This window comes from Camelina sativa, chromosome 8, assembly GCF_000633955.1.
Source record: "Camelina sativa cultivar DH55 chromosome 8, Cs, whole genome shotgun sequence".
Classification (NCBI taxonomy): domain Eukaryota; kingdom Viridiplantae; phylum Streptophyta; class Magnoliopsida; order Brassicales; family Brassicaceae; genus Camelina; species Camelina sativa.
In genome coordinates this window covers 3,827,839-3,842,432 of record NC_025692.1, presented here as the reverse complement: position 1 = coordinate 3,842,432, position 14,594 = coordinate 3,827,839, and the positions used below count along the sequence as shown (strand labels likewise).

The window sequence follows — 14,594 nt, the reverse complement described above, 5'->3', positions numbered from 1 at the left end:
CATGTTGCGGGGTCTGAACAGGTCATTGACTGAGACTAAGTTGAGTCAGAGGTATATGGGGNTGTTTACTTGGTCGCTTGGGGTGGTTGGTTGTGCGACTAAGTAACAAGAAGAGGTGGTTCTTGGGGTACAAAGTTTCCGTGAGGTGGGGTTTTGGAGGAAAGTTTCCTGAATTAGGAGTTTCTAAAAGTGGAAAGTGTTANGGACCAGTGGCTTATAGACTGGAGTTACCTGAGGTTATGCGTGCATTCCGTAAGTNAGTTTTATGTGAGTTAAAATTTGTCCATTTTAGTGGAGAGAGCCTTGGAAGGGCTTGTGAGGCCTTAGTGGCGGACTTTTTAGTCATTGTGTGGTCTTAGTGGCGGTCTTTTGAGACATTTTGTGGCCTTTGTGGCGGGCTGTTTAGCCAGATGTGTGGCCTTTATGACGGGCTGTTTAGCCAGATGTGTGGCTTTTGTGGCGGGCTGTTTAGCTAGATGTGTGACCTTTGTGGCGGGCTGTTTAGCCAGAGTGCCTGTTTAGGCGGTCCTTCGGGACAGATGGTCTTTGTGACGGTCCTGTTTAGGATATTTGTTTGGCCTTGGTGGCGGTCCTGTTTAGGACATTTGTTTGGCCTTGGTGGCGGTCATGTTTAGGACATTTGTTTGGCCTTTGTGGCGGCTATTGTGGCGGCCCTTGTGGCAGTGAGATGATCAATGTGTGGTCATGAGGTATTCTAGTGAGGGGATATGTGGTTAGTAGAACATTGAGATGTCTTACGCGAGCCACGGGAAGGAAACCTGGATAGGGATAGGACTCAGACGTGTTCAGAATTGTTTGCTCGCGACACTTGTGGAACTTAGGTTCTCCTAGTACCGCCATATTCTGAGACTATGTGGCTTGGGAGTATGGTTGGTATATCGAATTCGGATGACGATCCGGGGGCGCGCTGTAGGGTAGTAACTCGAGAGGCGAGTATTGGATTTTTCCTTATATATTATGGCATGCGGACTTAGGCCCGATGAAGAGCCAACATTATGGCATGCAGACTTAGGTCTGATGAGGAGCCAATAAAAACTCAAGGTTTAGGCCTATGAGTAAAGAAAAGTCCAAAAGTCGAGAGCAAATAATGCCTGGAGCGTGAGTCTATCGCCTAGAGGTGACCTTTCGTAGATCGGTCGGAGGAGTGCGGGCCGTGGAGACGGTGGCATGGGAGTCCTTGACTGATGTTTGGTTGAGATTCGAAGACGAATCTATGTTAGTGGGGGAGAATTGTAACATCTGTGAACAAAAACTGTGCGTTTTGCGGGAGGGTGTCGATCGACACCAAGGGGGTGTCGGTCGACACCCATGTTTTCTGGTTTGACCAGTTCGATTTAATTATCAATTTGGACCGGTTTGGTTTAGGAAAAAAAACCACTAAACCGAGATATTTAAGTGTTTTGTCGGCCAGAAGGGTTTTGGGAAGTTTCTCTTGTCGTCGTTTAACGCTTTTGAGAGAAAAAGAGGAAAAAGAGAGTTCTTAAGATTTTTGGTGAGATTTGTGATTTTCTTAGCTGTTCTTGTGAGATTTGGAGCTAGGAAGGATCTAGAGGCTTGCTAGGAGGGTTGGATTCGTTGTTATTGGTCTGAATCTTCCTGCAAAGAGGTGAGTGCATGACCATGGCTAATCTAAGCCTTTGATTTCCTTGTTCTTGCTGGTTTGTTGTTGTTTTGTGTGTTTTTCTTGCTGGGATTGGTTGTTACAGGTTCCTATGGACGTATTTGGCTTGGGTTTTGAGTATTGGACGATTTGGAAGAGGTTGGGAAGCGAGATTCGACTCTCGGCTTCGAGCGGATCGTGGTTGCAGAGGGAGTGTCGATCGACACCAGCAAATTAGGCATCGATCGACACTGTGGGGTAGTGTCGGTCGACACCAAGGCCAGTGTCGGTCGACACCAAGGCCAGTGTCGGTCGACACTTGGCTGGTGTCGGTCGACACCTCCCTTCCAGCGAGATGATGTTTGATTTCTTGGTTTGTATGTCTTGTTTGTTGATTGTTTGGAACATTGGTATCACTGTTGCTTGTGTGTATAGCCCAGTAGATGGAGGATTGCCTCACTGAGTGTTTATCAAATACTCATGCATCTCAATATGTGTTTGTGGTGCAGGTAAAGACAAAGTGTGATCGTGGAATCAAGGCGATGAAGAGGAGGATATTCTAGGGACTCGATTGTATGTTGTCTGGCGTTGCTAGGTTGCTAGAGTTGTTTCTTTAAAAACATTGTTAGGTTGCCGGTTTCATGTTTCCTGATGTTTGATTATTGGATTGTTGTTATGGATTATTATTGGTTATTTTATTATTAGATATTTATTGGTATTGTTATTTTCCGCTGTTGTTTGTGGTTGTGGATAGGTGGCTAGTGGGTATGGGACCACTAGTTGTAATCTATATTATATTTATATTTATTATTTATTAATTTAAAAAAAAAACAAGTCGGTTCGTTTCAAGTTTTGTTAAATAAGTTAAACTTAAAGGGTATAACCCAAAATGTACTTCAAAAATGTATATATAGACTATCACATACAGTTCTTTAAGATCTATTAAAATAGGTTTTCAGATTTTAATCTTGTTTTAAAATTTAATGGGTAGAGTTGTGTTTGGAAACATCATAAAGTATAGATGGTGTCAAGCTTATTATGGCAATAAGTGTAAATAAATTTGTTTGATTAATATAGTTCCATTAAATGAGTTTAAAAAAATTGTTATTTTAGGAAAATAGTTAAGGATTAATATTGTAAATAAAACAAATTAAATAACTAAAATTTAAAAGGCATAACATAAAATGTACTTTAAAAATAATAATATACATAGTAATCGCTTGTTTAATATAGATGTTACTTTAACATGTATCACAATAAATTCTTGTGACTATGGCTATGTAACAAAACCACGTGTCACTCTAATGTTACACTCCTATTTGTAGGAAGAAAATCATCCTAAAACAAATGATACCAAATTTCAGCTAGACATACTAGTAAATAAATTTGAAGGGTTTTATATATATATATATATATATATATATATTTATTTTTATTCCATACATGAAAATGATATATTTCTATACATATCAAAATATAATATGTAAGATTTTTTTGTTACCAATATGTCTTTCTCTTATTGAATTAATTTTAATAACAAATCCTAAAAGTTAACACTCATAATAAATAGAAGTTTTACTATTTATCTTCATAATATGAACTGGTTGATATATTCATAATAATAATGGCTTGAATTTTTCATGTATTTAGGAATTATTAATTAAGAAGGCTATCTAAATACTTTTTTGTATCTTGTAAATGAGATTTAATTTTAGAAATTACATACTTGTAATAATATAACAAAATAAACGTTATTTTGTCAATTATTGTGTGAGAAAACTTATGTAAACATGATGTCATCATTTTTTTTTTAATAACCATTGGACCACAATAGACCGGACATTAACTAAATAATCTCTATTTTGTCATTATCTTTTTAAGATCACTTTTAAAATATCTGAATATATTGTGTTTTTGCAAACTCGAATAATATATGCAGAAAAAGCTGTTGTTCACATAAGCATGAGGTAATTCAGTTTTTTTTTTTTGTCTTTCTTTGATTTAGTGGACCATCAACCAAAAATGAGAGGAAAATATGGAAAAATTTTAACTTTCATAGTTCGTTTAATTTGAAAAATACAATTTTACTTAATGACATATGTGACCTATTTTACAAAGAGATTTTGTTTTGCTTTTAATTTGCGATGCTAATAAAATGATACCTAAGTGATTTAATACATTGAATGTTAAAATGTATCTTTAGTTATCTTTTTTTTCTCAGCAAAATGTATCTTTAGTTATCTTTTACTATATTTTTAGTGAAAAAAAAATATTTTTATCATATTACAGATTTACAACCATTAATGATGTACGCTAAATAAAACTTGGATGGATATAAATCTAAAATCCAAACACTACATAAAACAATTCTCTTTTTTTATTATTATTGAAATAAATAGAAAACATAAATTATAAATTACCTTTTGAAGTAACGTTCCCCCAAAAGTTGAAAATCTGTAATTGAGATTTCTTTCATTAATGGTTTTGTTTCCTTTTGAGGCTTCCATTTCTTTGTTCAAAAAAAAAAATGTAATATAATTTGTTTAAACTAGTGACGCACAAAAGAAATCTTTATACATTGTTTACCTAATATAGTTTTCTTTGTAATTTATTTAAATAGCTTTTACATTGTTCATATCTTTTGTATACTTTTCTAGCTATCATTTGGATAAACAAACAATGGATTCTAGTCGTGATGACAGTTCAAGTGATGAACGGGGTAATTCTACGGACACCAACAACAATCAGGATAGGAGAAATTACCATCGCCACACTAATCAACAAATTCAAAGGCTCGAAGCGTAAGATCTTCATATAATTTTATCAATTTATATCACTATTTTTTTTTTTTTGAAAAATAAGCTTCTTAATTCATAGTTAATCTTTATAAAAAAAATTGATTGAAGGTATTTCAAGGAGTGTCCTCATCCAGACGATTTGCAGAGACGTCAATTGGGTGAAGAACTGAATCTGAAACCAAAACAAATCAAATTCTGGTTTCAAAACAAAAGAACCCAAGCCAAGGTAATTTGTTTGGTCTTACATATTGTTTGTTTTATACTAGAGTTTACTATAGAATACAAAAGGATTTAATTTAAATTTACCTATTTATGATGATTTACTAGTCATAATTGTAAATATTGTTCTACATCATTAATGTTATTTTGTTGTTGTTTACCACAAGAAATTTACACACTAATTGTTTATTCAAAAATTAGATTGATGCATGAGATTTGCCTAACTTTCAACTATAAAACACTAAGATTAATTGAATTTTTTTCTAGTCTCACAATGAAAGAGAAAGTAACGCAGTACTTAGAGCAGAGAACATGAGGATGAGACGTGAGAATGCAACAATGGAAGACGCACTAAAGAATGTGGTTTGCGGTCCATGTGGTGGTCGTGGTTTTGGTAGAGAGGAAAAACAACGTAATATCCAAAAACTGCGTGCGGAAAATGCTTTTCTCAAAAGCGAGGTGTGTATTTATGCAAATACTTAAAAAAAAAAAAACTTTCATGAGTTCCTTTGTCGCTATATGGAATTCTAATTTCTAACACTAATGAAAACATTTAGTCACTAATACTTTTGTTGATCAAATTGTAAATATCAGTTTGAAAGATTCTCAAACTTCCTAGCTCAACGAGGAGGTCACTCAATGCCTAGCGTTGGTGCCTTTACCTATCCCCATGGTCCATCAACCTCCAATAATCGTCGTGCCTCGTATGGAACATCCTCTAACCATCTTCCCCAGCCTTCATGCTCATTAAGAGGACCATATGCTCGTGGAAACATCAGCATCAACCAACCACATCAGCTGAGAAAAGAGATGCCACTGCAGCATTTCCCTCCGCTATCTCAAATGGAGAAACTGGTGATGTTTGAAACAGCAGAGAAAGCGGTGGCAGAGGTTATGAATCTCATTCAAATGGAAGAACTGTGGAAGAAGTCGTCTATTGATGATAGGCTCGTCATTGATCCAACGAACTACGAGAAATGTTTTGCGAAGATTAGCCATTTCAAGGGCCCAAGTGGTCGTTCTGAGTCTTCTAAGGAAGTCGTGGTGGTTCAAACGGATGCAAGAATCTTGGTTGACATGTTCTTAGATACGGTACGTACTTCATGTTATTTTATTTCTAACCTAATTAACATCAAAGAATGAATTATTATTTTTCTTAATACTTTATTTATCCAAAAACTACAATATAATCTTCTTATTTGTTCAATTTTGTTAGGAAAATTTAGAATTCTTGCATTAATAAAACATTGTAAATATGAAAAATTAATTATCTTTATAATACGTCTCAGTAATATATGTGTATGTCCCTCTCAAAATTACATTTTTAACACAAATATATTGCAGGAGAAATGGGCGAGGCTTTTTCCAACAATTGTCAACGAAGCTAAAAATATCCGCGTGTTGGATTCAATGGACAACGGAAGACAAACCTTGGCGAGAGTGGTATATCTCTATGAATCTTATGATATTTAACATTTTCATTCGTTTTAAAATTCTTAGGCTTACATAAACACTTGGTGGAAACCAAATTGGACGTAAAAAAGTGACTTTTCTACAATTTGCTCAAAATAAAATAGATATATGAGCAAATGCACATACTGTCTCCATTGGTGCCACCGAGAGAGTTTATAATCCTAAGAAGTTGCCAACAAATGGAAGAAAATGTCTGGATGATAGCTGACGTGTCCTGTAACCTCCCAAACGTTGCATTTGAGTCTATGGCTCCGATTTGCACCAAACATCCCTCTGGTGTACTCATTGAATCATTGCCCAATGGTTGCTCTAAGGTCTCTCATCTAGCTCTCTTCTCTTTTAATTTTTTTTTGACATAATCTTTTCACATATTTTTCAATTTCTCCATATTGATCTAGACATCTACAGAAGTCATTAGTGTATGTATATATCTACAATGACTTTCATAAAAATATGTGTGATTGAAAGCAAAACAAATAACAAAGAAAATGGGCAGGTGACGTGGATAGAGCACGTGGAAGTAACTGATAAAACGCGACCACATCGGCTTTACAGAGACCTCTTCTTATACGGCGGTTTGGGCTACGGAGCTCGACGTTGGACCGTTACTCTTGAGAAGATGTGTGAGAGGCTGTATCTCTCCTCCATATCCGACTTCCCCAACAATGACTACGCTGGAGGTACAAAAATTACCTAACAGGATCAATACAAAATATTAGTTTATTATATGCATGCGGATTTAATATAGACAACACAAGTGCTAGCTAGTTTCAAGACTTTTGGTATTTAAACTACTGTTTACTAGAGTTTAACATGTTTTCATCTTTTGTAGTTGTGCAAACAATAGAAGGCAGGAGGAGCGTAATGAAATTGGGAGAAAGAATGTTGAAGGACTTTGCATGGATGATAAAAATGGAAAAGAAACTCGATTTCTCGCAACAGTCTGAAACCAACAGCAGCGGAGTTACGATTGCCATGCGGTTAAACAACGAGGCTGGTCAACCGCCCGGTCTCATTCTCTGCGCTGGTTCATCTTTATGCCTCCCTCTCCCTCCTCCCCAAGTATACGATTTCCTCAGAAATCTGAACATTCGTCACCAGGCAAGAATATAATTATATTATAGAATTGTTAATTGTCACAAAAGTCCATATTTAATCAGCTTATTTTAAGAATAATATTTGTCGTTATTTTCACATTCTAATTGTTCTTTTTTGGTAACTAACAAGAAAACTAATATGCTTGTATGTAAAAAAAGTGGGACGTTCTCTGCAACGGGAATCCAGTGACCGAGGTTGCTCGTTTTGTCACCGGAACCGACAAGAAGAACAATGTGAATTTTATCGAGGTACATTACTCCTACTGAAACCTTATGATTTTAACAAGATATAATTTTTTTTTAGTTTAAATTTATATCATAACCAGCATTTAAATATAGTTGTTATAAAGTACCAAAAAATCCATGGAACGGGTCAACTTTGTTTCATGGAAGTCTATTACAATTTCGATATCATTGCATTAAACTATATATGATTATTATATATGTAGACTTCAAGTGGAGGGGACAATAATAGTAATCTGATGATACTACAAGATGGCTCCATAGATGCATTAGGAGGTATGGTGGTCTACGCTCCAATGGGTCTAGAAACAGCAGCAATCGCCAGTGCAGGCCAAGTCGACCCTTCCACCATTCCAATCCTCCCTTCAGGTTTCATCATCTCCCGCGACGGCCGTCCTAGTTCGGCCGAGGATCCCGATGGTGGTAGCTCAACACTCCTCACCGTGGCCTTCCAGATCCTTGTCTGTGATCCGAATCACAGTGCTGCTTTCAACGTGGAAGAATCTGCCGCCACAGTCAATAACGTGATCAGCTCCACAGTTCAAAGGATCAAAGCCATGCTTAACTGCGACTGATGGAGTGATGGTAACTGATCAGAGAGTTACAAGTTCGCAAATCTCAACTCTTAAGTTTTCTTTCCTTTTGCAAATTAATAAAGTGAGAAGAGTATTCTCCGATGATTCTCTAAGGAGAGAGTCATGTTTTTTCGTTTGTTATAAACTCATTACAATAAAATATCTAAGGCAAGGGCCTTGAATATAAACAATAGTACTAGTATGTTGACAATCTTGTTGCCATTGCATGACATGTTAATTTGTTTGTGATATTTTTAAGATGCTATTCCGGTCTGTTTAATTTGTGAGTTAAATCGACAACTGGTATTAATCGGTTTTCTAACTAAAACCGGCTAAATTGAATCGATTCACTTGGTATAGAGAAGACAACGGACATATATATAATTTGGTAACCATCCAGCTTTAATTCGAGAACACTCTTCATTCCTCAAATCTCAAATCTCAAATCTCAAATCTCAATCTCTCCCTCTCGGTGTTAATTTCTCTCGAATCGGAATCTCTCGTCGGAAAATCTATCAATGGCCGCCGCAACCGAGAAGCTCCCGCAGCTCAAATCCGCCGTTGATGGACTTACTGAGATGAGGTGATTGAGTGCTGTCGATTCTGGATCTGGTAATCTTCTTCATCTTTTAGACTGTGATCTATTTCCTTTTTGTTTCAGTGTGAATGAGAAGAGCGGATTCATCAACCTCGTTTCACGTTACCTCAGGTTCGTCATTGAATCCTCTGCTAATGATTTGGTATTTTCGTATGTTGTGTTGATTGAATCGTGAATCGGTAAAGACCAAAGCAGTTCATGGATGTAGTTTTGATTTTTGAATCGGATCTGGAGACTGGGAGTCAGATCTAGAGACGGAGATTGATTTACATTTAGATTATCAATTGATTCTAAATTCTCTGTATCTTTCAATTTGAATTTGAAGCGGTGAGGCTCAGCACATTGAATGGAGCAAGATCCAGACACCTACTGATGAGATTGTTGTTCCTTATGATAAAATGGCTAACGTCTCTGAAGGTATTCTTCTTTTTTTATGAATGTTACGATTCTGTTACTGAAGTTTGTTTTTTTGTATGGTGGATGTGTTCTGTAGACTACTGTTGCGTTGGATCCTTTTCTCTATAGCATTAAAGAATTTTGTTTTTGTTATTTTTTTTTGAACATAATGAAGATGCTTCCGAGACCAAATATTTGTTGGACAAGCTTGTTGTGCTAAAGCTTAATGGAGGTTTGGGAACAACAATGGGATGCACTGGTCCAAAGTAAGCTCTCTAATCTTGTGTCACTATCAGTATTCAGTTCAGTTTACGTCTCTATCCATGCTTGGACTTCGTTCCTCTAGTCTCTTTGAGATGGCAAAGATGATATTGAATTCTGAGTACATTTCCAAGCGTGAAGATATAGGCTCCGTAATCCACATCTCTTGGTCTATAAGATTTTCTGCCATCGGTAACAGACTTGATGTCCTAGTCTAGCTAGTAAACAATTTATCTGTCAGCTTTGACTATAGCAGGAATTTGATAGTAGTTCCCGCTTCAGGGATGAGAACTTACATTCCATGTTTATAGATTGGGGTAGTGTGTTTTTCTTGAGGTCTCTGTATCAAGTCCTTCCCTGATGCGTTATGCTACATTTTCTTCAAACAATAGGTTTCATTTTCTTTTCCTGTTTCTGTGCAGATCGGTTATCGAAGTTCGTGATGGTTTGACATTTCTTGACCTGATTGTTATCCAGATTGAGGTTCGTCATTTTTCATTTTATTTTCTCATAATCATTGTGCCTTTACGTAATCTCACATAGCACTTTCCTATAGAATCTCAACAACAAGTATGGCTGCAAGGTTCCTTTGGTTCTTATGAACTCATTCAATACACATGATGACACCCAAAAGGTACTGCTATTTCACCGAGGATCACATCTTTTTTAGTTCTACTTTTATCTTATACTTGTAGTCTGACTGATTTTTGTCTTGTTCAGATTGTGGAAAAATATACCAACTCGAATGTTGATATTCACACTTTTAATCAGGTATTTCATGTCAATGCCATTACAAGTTAAGAAACTAAAACTTTGTTTATCTGAACGATCCAGGACAACCCTGCAACTAATTATATTGACTTAAACTATGTAGAGCAAATATCCTCGTGTTGTTGCTGATGAGTTTGTGCCGTGGCCTAGCAAAGGAAAGACTGACAAGGATGGATGGTACGTTTTCCAGTCAATATTGCATTTACATTTGAGATTCCATTTGCATTTGGACATCCTTCTCTTTGCTATCACATTAAATCACTAATAAAAGATGTATTTTTGAAGGTATCCTCCTGGTCATGGCGATGTATTCCCGTCCCTTATGAACAGTGGCAAGCTTGATGCTTTCTTATCACAGGTTCTTTCTTTGATGTAGTCTATTGTTAATTTTTGTTTCCAGAATGTATCCTTTGATGTCTTTGTCTTTCAACGTTTATCATTTTAATTCTGATTCTGAATTTCTCACTATTCAGGGTAAGGAGTATGTGTTCGTCGCCAACTCAGACAACTTGGGCGCTATTGTTGACTTGAGTATATCTCCTTCCTAGTTTTCTCTTTTATGGCTTTCCTTTAGTTCCATTCAGGATAATAACTTTCAACCAGAGACTAATTGTTGGTTGTCCTTGACTCGATGTTGCGTCAGAAATCTTGAAGCACCTGATCCAGAACAAAAATGAGTACTGTATGGAGGTTACACCCAAAACCCTAGCTGATGTAAAGGGAGGAACTCTCATCTCTTATGAAGGAAAAGTTCAGGTAAAGTTTTTGGATGTAGCTTTTCTGCTGAATGTTTATTAGAAAGTTTCTACTCAAACCTGATGTCATCAGAAAGTTACTAATCAAAGTTGGCGTTATTACGTACTAAATAAAAATTGTATGTGCATTCTGCAATGTCTCTTCTTGTTATATGTGGCATCTTCGTATAATATATTAGCCAAGCTAGAGATATATTTATTGTCTTCTTTCGTAATGATCTTCTCATTGTTCTATTTTTCTTGTCTATCTCAGCTTTTGGAGATTGCTCAGGTTCCTGATGAACATGTAAGTCCACAGCTCTTCTTAGTTCTCCTTCTAGTCTAAATCCCTCTTGCTCATTATATAGATTTCATTTTTACTAGAACTTGTTTGTAGTTCTTGTAGCAGTTTGTCACTCTTTGCTCGCTTTGACTAGCTTCCTCTGCTCCTTACATTTTTTATACCTATATGTGGTATAAGATGGCATAAAGTATTAGTGTTTCTCTGAGAACGAAACGAAATTGCTTATCCCTAGCTACTTGTGTGTGGCTAAGAATGACATTGCTCGTATCTCGTGCAGGTAAATGAATTCAAATCAATTGAGAAATTCAAGATTTTCAACACAAATAACCTGTAAGTAGTAGCTCTACGGTCCCTAAAACGTTCAGAATAACAAGTATATATGCGGACACCTAACTGTTAACTATTACAGTTGGGTTAACTTGAAAGCAATCAAAAAGCTTGTGGAAGCTGATGCACTTAAAATGGAGATCATCCCAAACCCAAAGGTACTAGATTTCCAATCACGCCATGCAACATATCTGATGTATTGCAATTTTGCATAATTTGTCTCAACTCTTGGCAGGAAGTTGATGGAGTCAAAGTTCTTCAACTGGAAACTGCAGCTGGTGCTGCGATAAGGGTATGCACTGCGCTCTATTTTAACTAGCGCAATAATTTAAATAAACAGAGCTGTTAATTTTCTTCATTGTTTTCCCGTTTTCAAACAGTTCTTTGATAATGCAATCGGTGTGAATGTACCTCGCTCACGGTTCTTGCCAGTGAAGGCAACTTCAGACTTGCTTCTTGTTCAGGTAAACAAATCCACTCCTTTCCCTCTCAAATTCCCAAAAATGCATTAAATGAGAAACAGAGAGTTAACAATTTTTAGTCATCTTTCACAGTCGGATCTGTACACACTCGTTGATGGCTTTGTCACAAGAAACAAAGCTAGGACAAACCCCACAAACCCAGCTATTGAATTGGGACCCGAATTTAAAAAGGTAAAGAACGTTAGTTCCCTGTGTGGGATATCTAAAATAAAGTATTCTCTAATTTTAATCCTGCTTCTGAAGCTCCAGCCTGTAACTTACACTTAACTTGAAAATTTTACAAAGACAAAATGGTTCTAACATCCTAGTTGTAACTGTGATTCTGTTTTTTTTTTGTTGTTGTATTTTGGTCAATAAACAGGTGGCGAGCTTCCTTAGCCGGTTCAAGTCCATCCCAAGTATAGTTGAGCTTGATAGCCTTAAGGTCTCGGGTGATGTCTCGTTTGGCTCTAGCGTTGTTCTTAAGGGCAAAGTGTCAGTAAAGGCAAACTCCGGGACTAAACTTGAAATCCCTGACAATGCCGCGCTCGAGAATAAGGTAACGTTTATTTATATGTCACTGTGATTGTAATAAAAAATAACTAGACTCATCTTCTGGTCTTTTGTTCTTACAGGACATCAATGGTCCAAAGGATCTGTGAAGAAATTAAAAAGAGTTTTGATGCTTCGTCTTCTGACTTCCTCTTCTCTAGTAAATGAGAGCACTTTTGGTAAAACTTTTTTCATGTGAAAAGATCACAAGAACAACGAGAAGTGGTTTTTTCTTTTGTGCAGTTAAGCCCCACAAAGTACGTTTTGAGTTTACTATTTCCTTACATTAATTTTTTTGTTTTTCCTTTTTCTTTCATTAATTGATGCGAAGTTTCAAGTCTTTTTGAATAATGGTGAAATGAACTCTTTGTGTTTAAGTTATCTTTGCTTGCGATCACAATTTTTCTGTAGCTTATCTTTTTTGCTTCCAAGTAACTTAAACAACGAAATAATGGAAAATACGAATTTACACTGAAGATCTAGTAGCATACATTTTTTTCTTTTCTCCATACTGTTCTGTAATATCTTATAATTTCTTATTGTTGGACTGTTATATAGATTTATTGATGATGATCAGAATGTAAAATCATTTATGCATAATAATCATGAAACGATAAACTAAAACTGGAACAGTGTTAATCCGTTAGTTATTTTTTATTTGCATTCCATCATATTGTATATAAATCATTTCCAACAACATTCGATGCGTGTACCACATTGCGCCAAATGTCCCAAATCGTTTCTATACTCTGACCACTTGTCCAGCTCAAAATCCAAAAAGGAAGAAAATACAAAGTTGTTGTCATGAGACATAATCAATACGGTTGGCCATGAATAGTTTCACCGGTCTGGCTTTATTATACACCACATATCTCTCTCCTTTTATCTTTGTTAGATAGAAACATTCACACACTGATTGTCAAAAAAAAAGTCAGAGGCCTCTATTTCATAAGAATATATCTGCTATCTTCTTTTTTATCCCGTTCGGCTATAAGGCGGCAAAATTGATGTTTGGCGAAGAATAATATGAACCACACACGTAGAAGAAAGCCTTACAGAAATGGACTATCCATCCAAACTATGTGTAAGACCCACCCACCATTTCTTTCCTCTAATCCACTAAAATGATTGATTCGTAAATCTTTTATGCTTTTCCTACTCAAACCAAAGTCACCTTTTCAATGTACTTGGACACCTGTGGTAATTTCAGTTGACCAACAAGTTCTAGTTATGGGAAAACAATAGCATCTTGTGGTTATTTACAAATGATCAACACTTTCAAATCACAATCCTTAAATGCTTCTTTTCCAAACAAATATGTTACACGGACATCGACACCGACTTTTACATCTTAGTGTAAAAATATTTGCAATGGATGATTATAATAAGATATATAGTAAATGTATTTTTCTACTATAATAGCATCATTTACGTTTTAAATATAAGTTTTGAATTTCGAATTTTAAACGCAATATTTATTCGTGCTACGAGTCATAATCTAATACTTTTATTTTAGTTGAATGCTTATAGTCCAAACAAATATGTTGCACCGACATTGATATATACATCTTAATATAAATATATTTGTGTTATAACAAGAGATTTAGGGAATTGTACTCTTCTATTATTTATCTATTTCATATAATATAACATATATATAAGGATACATATTAGGGTTTAAAAGTCCATTAATGGACCGATAATGGGCATCCATACAATATTCTAGATATATTCATAACACTCCCCCTTGAATGACCATTATAAAAATATAGTTCCAAATGCGCATGTGAGATGTTGTCTCGTTAAAAACCTTACCAAGAAAATCCAATGAGAAAAATCATGGTTAAGAAAAAATCTTCACTTGAACGATCTTGATACCTACACAAAATTATCACCCAAGCTTAAAATGGCAACTATCGAAGATGATTTTTCAAGAAAAGCAAGCTTGTCATCTCCACAATCTCGACAAGTTGCGACCGAGATGGATGTTGCTGGACAAGTTAAGACAGGTTTGCCAACTATATACTCAGCTGAGGAAGTTACACCTTAGTTAATTTTCTCATTTTTGGAAAAGTGGTTTCAATTGGGAGTGCCATATTTATCCTAGTTAGAAACAGTCAATAGTAGTTTTCGGTCTTCTGATTAATCCTCTAAACAGCAACAA

At 35.9% G+C, this 14,594-nt stretch overlaps 2 protein-coding genes across 2 annotated transcripts; both read left to right on the top strand.

Moving 5' to 3' along the window:
* On the top strand, nucleotides 4,301-8,291 carry LOC104706022 (homeobox-leucine zipper protein HDG9-like). The gene is made up of 10 exons (XM_010422143.2): nucleotides 4,301-4,422; nucleotides 4,528-4,645; nucleotides 4,906-5,097; nucleotides 5,233-5,730; nucleotides 5,983-6,081; nucleotides 6,216-6,425; nucleotides 6,608-6,791; nucleotides 6,944-7,212; nucleotides 7,368-7,457; nucleotides 7,658-8,291. The coding sequence occupies exons 1-10, from the start codon at nucleotides 4,301-4,303 to the stop codon at nucleotides 8,024-8,026; spliced, it is 2,151 nt and encodes a 716-aa protein (XP_010420445.1). The 3' UTR covers nucleotides 8,027-8,291.
* On the top strand, nucleotides 8,428-12,830 carry LOC104706021 (UTP--glucose-1-phosphate uridylyltransferase 1). The gene is made up of 19 exons (XM_010422141.2): nucleotides 8,428-8,609; nucleotides 8,688-8,735; nucleotides 8,950-9,041; nucleotides 9,196-9,286; nucleotides 9,704-9,764; nucleotides 9,838-9,915; nucleotides 10,002-10,052; nucleotides 10,156-10,229; nucleotides 10,338-10,410; nucleotides 10,526-10,583; nucleotides 10,696-10,808; nucleotides 11,061-11,093; nucleotides 11,368-11,420; nucleotides 11,500-11,575; nucleotides 11,653-11,709; nucleotides 11,798-11,881; nucleotides 11,972-12,070; nucleotides 12,261-12,437; nucleotides 12,514-12,830. Exons 1-19 carry the CDS (start codon nucleotides 8,545-8,547, stop codon nucleotides 12,538-12,540), a joined length of 1,410 nt encoding a protein of 469 aa, XP_010420443.1. The 5' UTR covers nucleotides 8,428-8,544; the 3' UTR covers nucleotides 12,541-12,830.

What these genes read in the sequence shown, in the direction of transcription:
- LOC104706022 (XM_010422143.2), top strand. Translation starts at nt 4,301, where the DNA reads ATGGATTCTAGTCGTGATGACAGTTCAAGTGATGAACGGGGTAATTCT. An exon ending in CAAATTCAAAGGCTCGAAGC is followed by an intron (nt 4,423 to 4,527) that starts GTAAGATCTTCA and finishes AATTGATTGAAG; the next exon opens with GTATTTCAAGGAGTGTCCTC. An exon ending in ACAATGTGAATTTTATCGAG is followed by an intron (nt 7,458 to 7,657) that starts GTACATTACTCC and finishes TTATATATGTAG; the next exon opens with ACTTCAAGTGGAGGGGACAA.
- LOC104706021 (XM_010422141.2), top strand. Translation starts at nt 8,545, where the DNA reads ATGGCCGCCGCAACCGAGAAGCTCCCGCAGCTCAAATCCGCCGTTGAT. An exon ending in GATGGACTTACTGAGATGAG is followed by an intron (nt 8,610 to 8,687) that starts GTGATTGAGTGC and finishes TTTTTGTTTCAG; the next exon opens with TGTGAATGAGAAGAGCGGAT. An exon ending in AGATCATCCCAAACCCAAAG is followed by an intron (nt 11,576 to 11,652) that starts GTACTAGATTTC and finishes AACTCTTGGCAG; the next exon opens with GAAGTTGATGGAGTCAAAGT.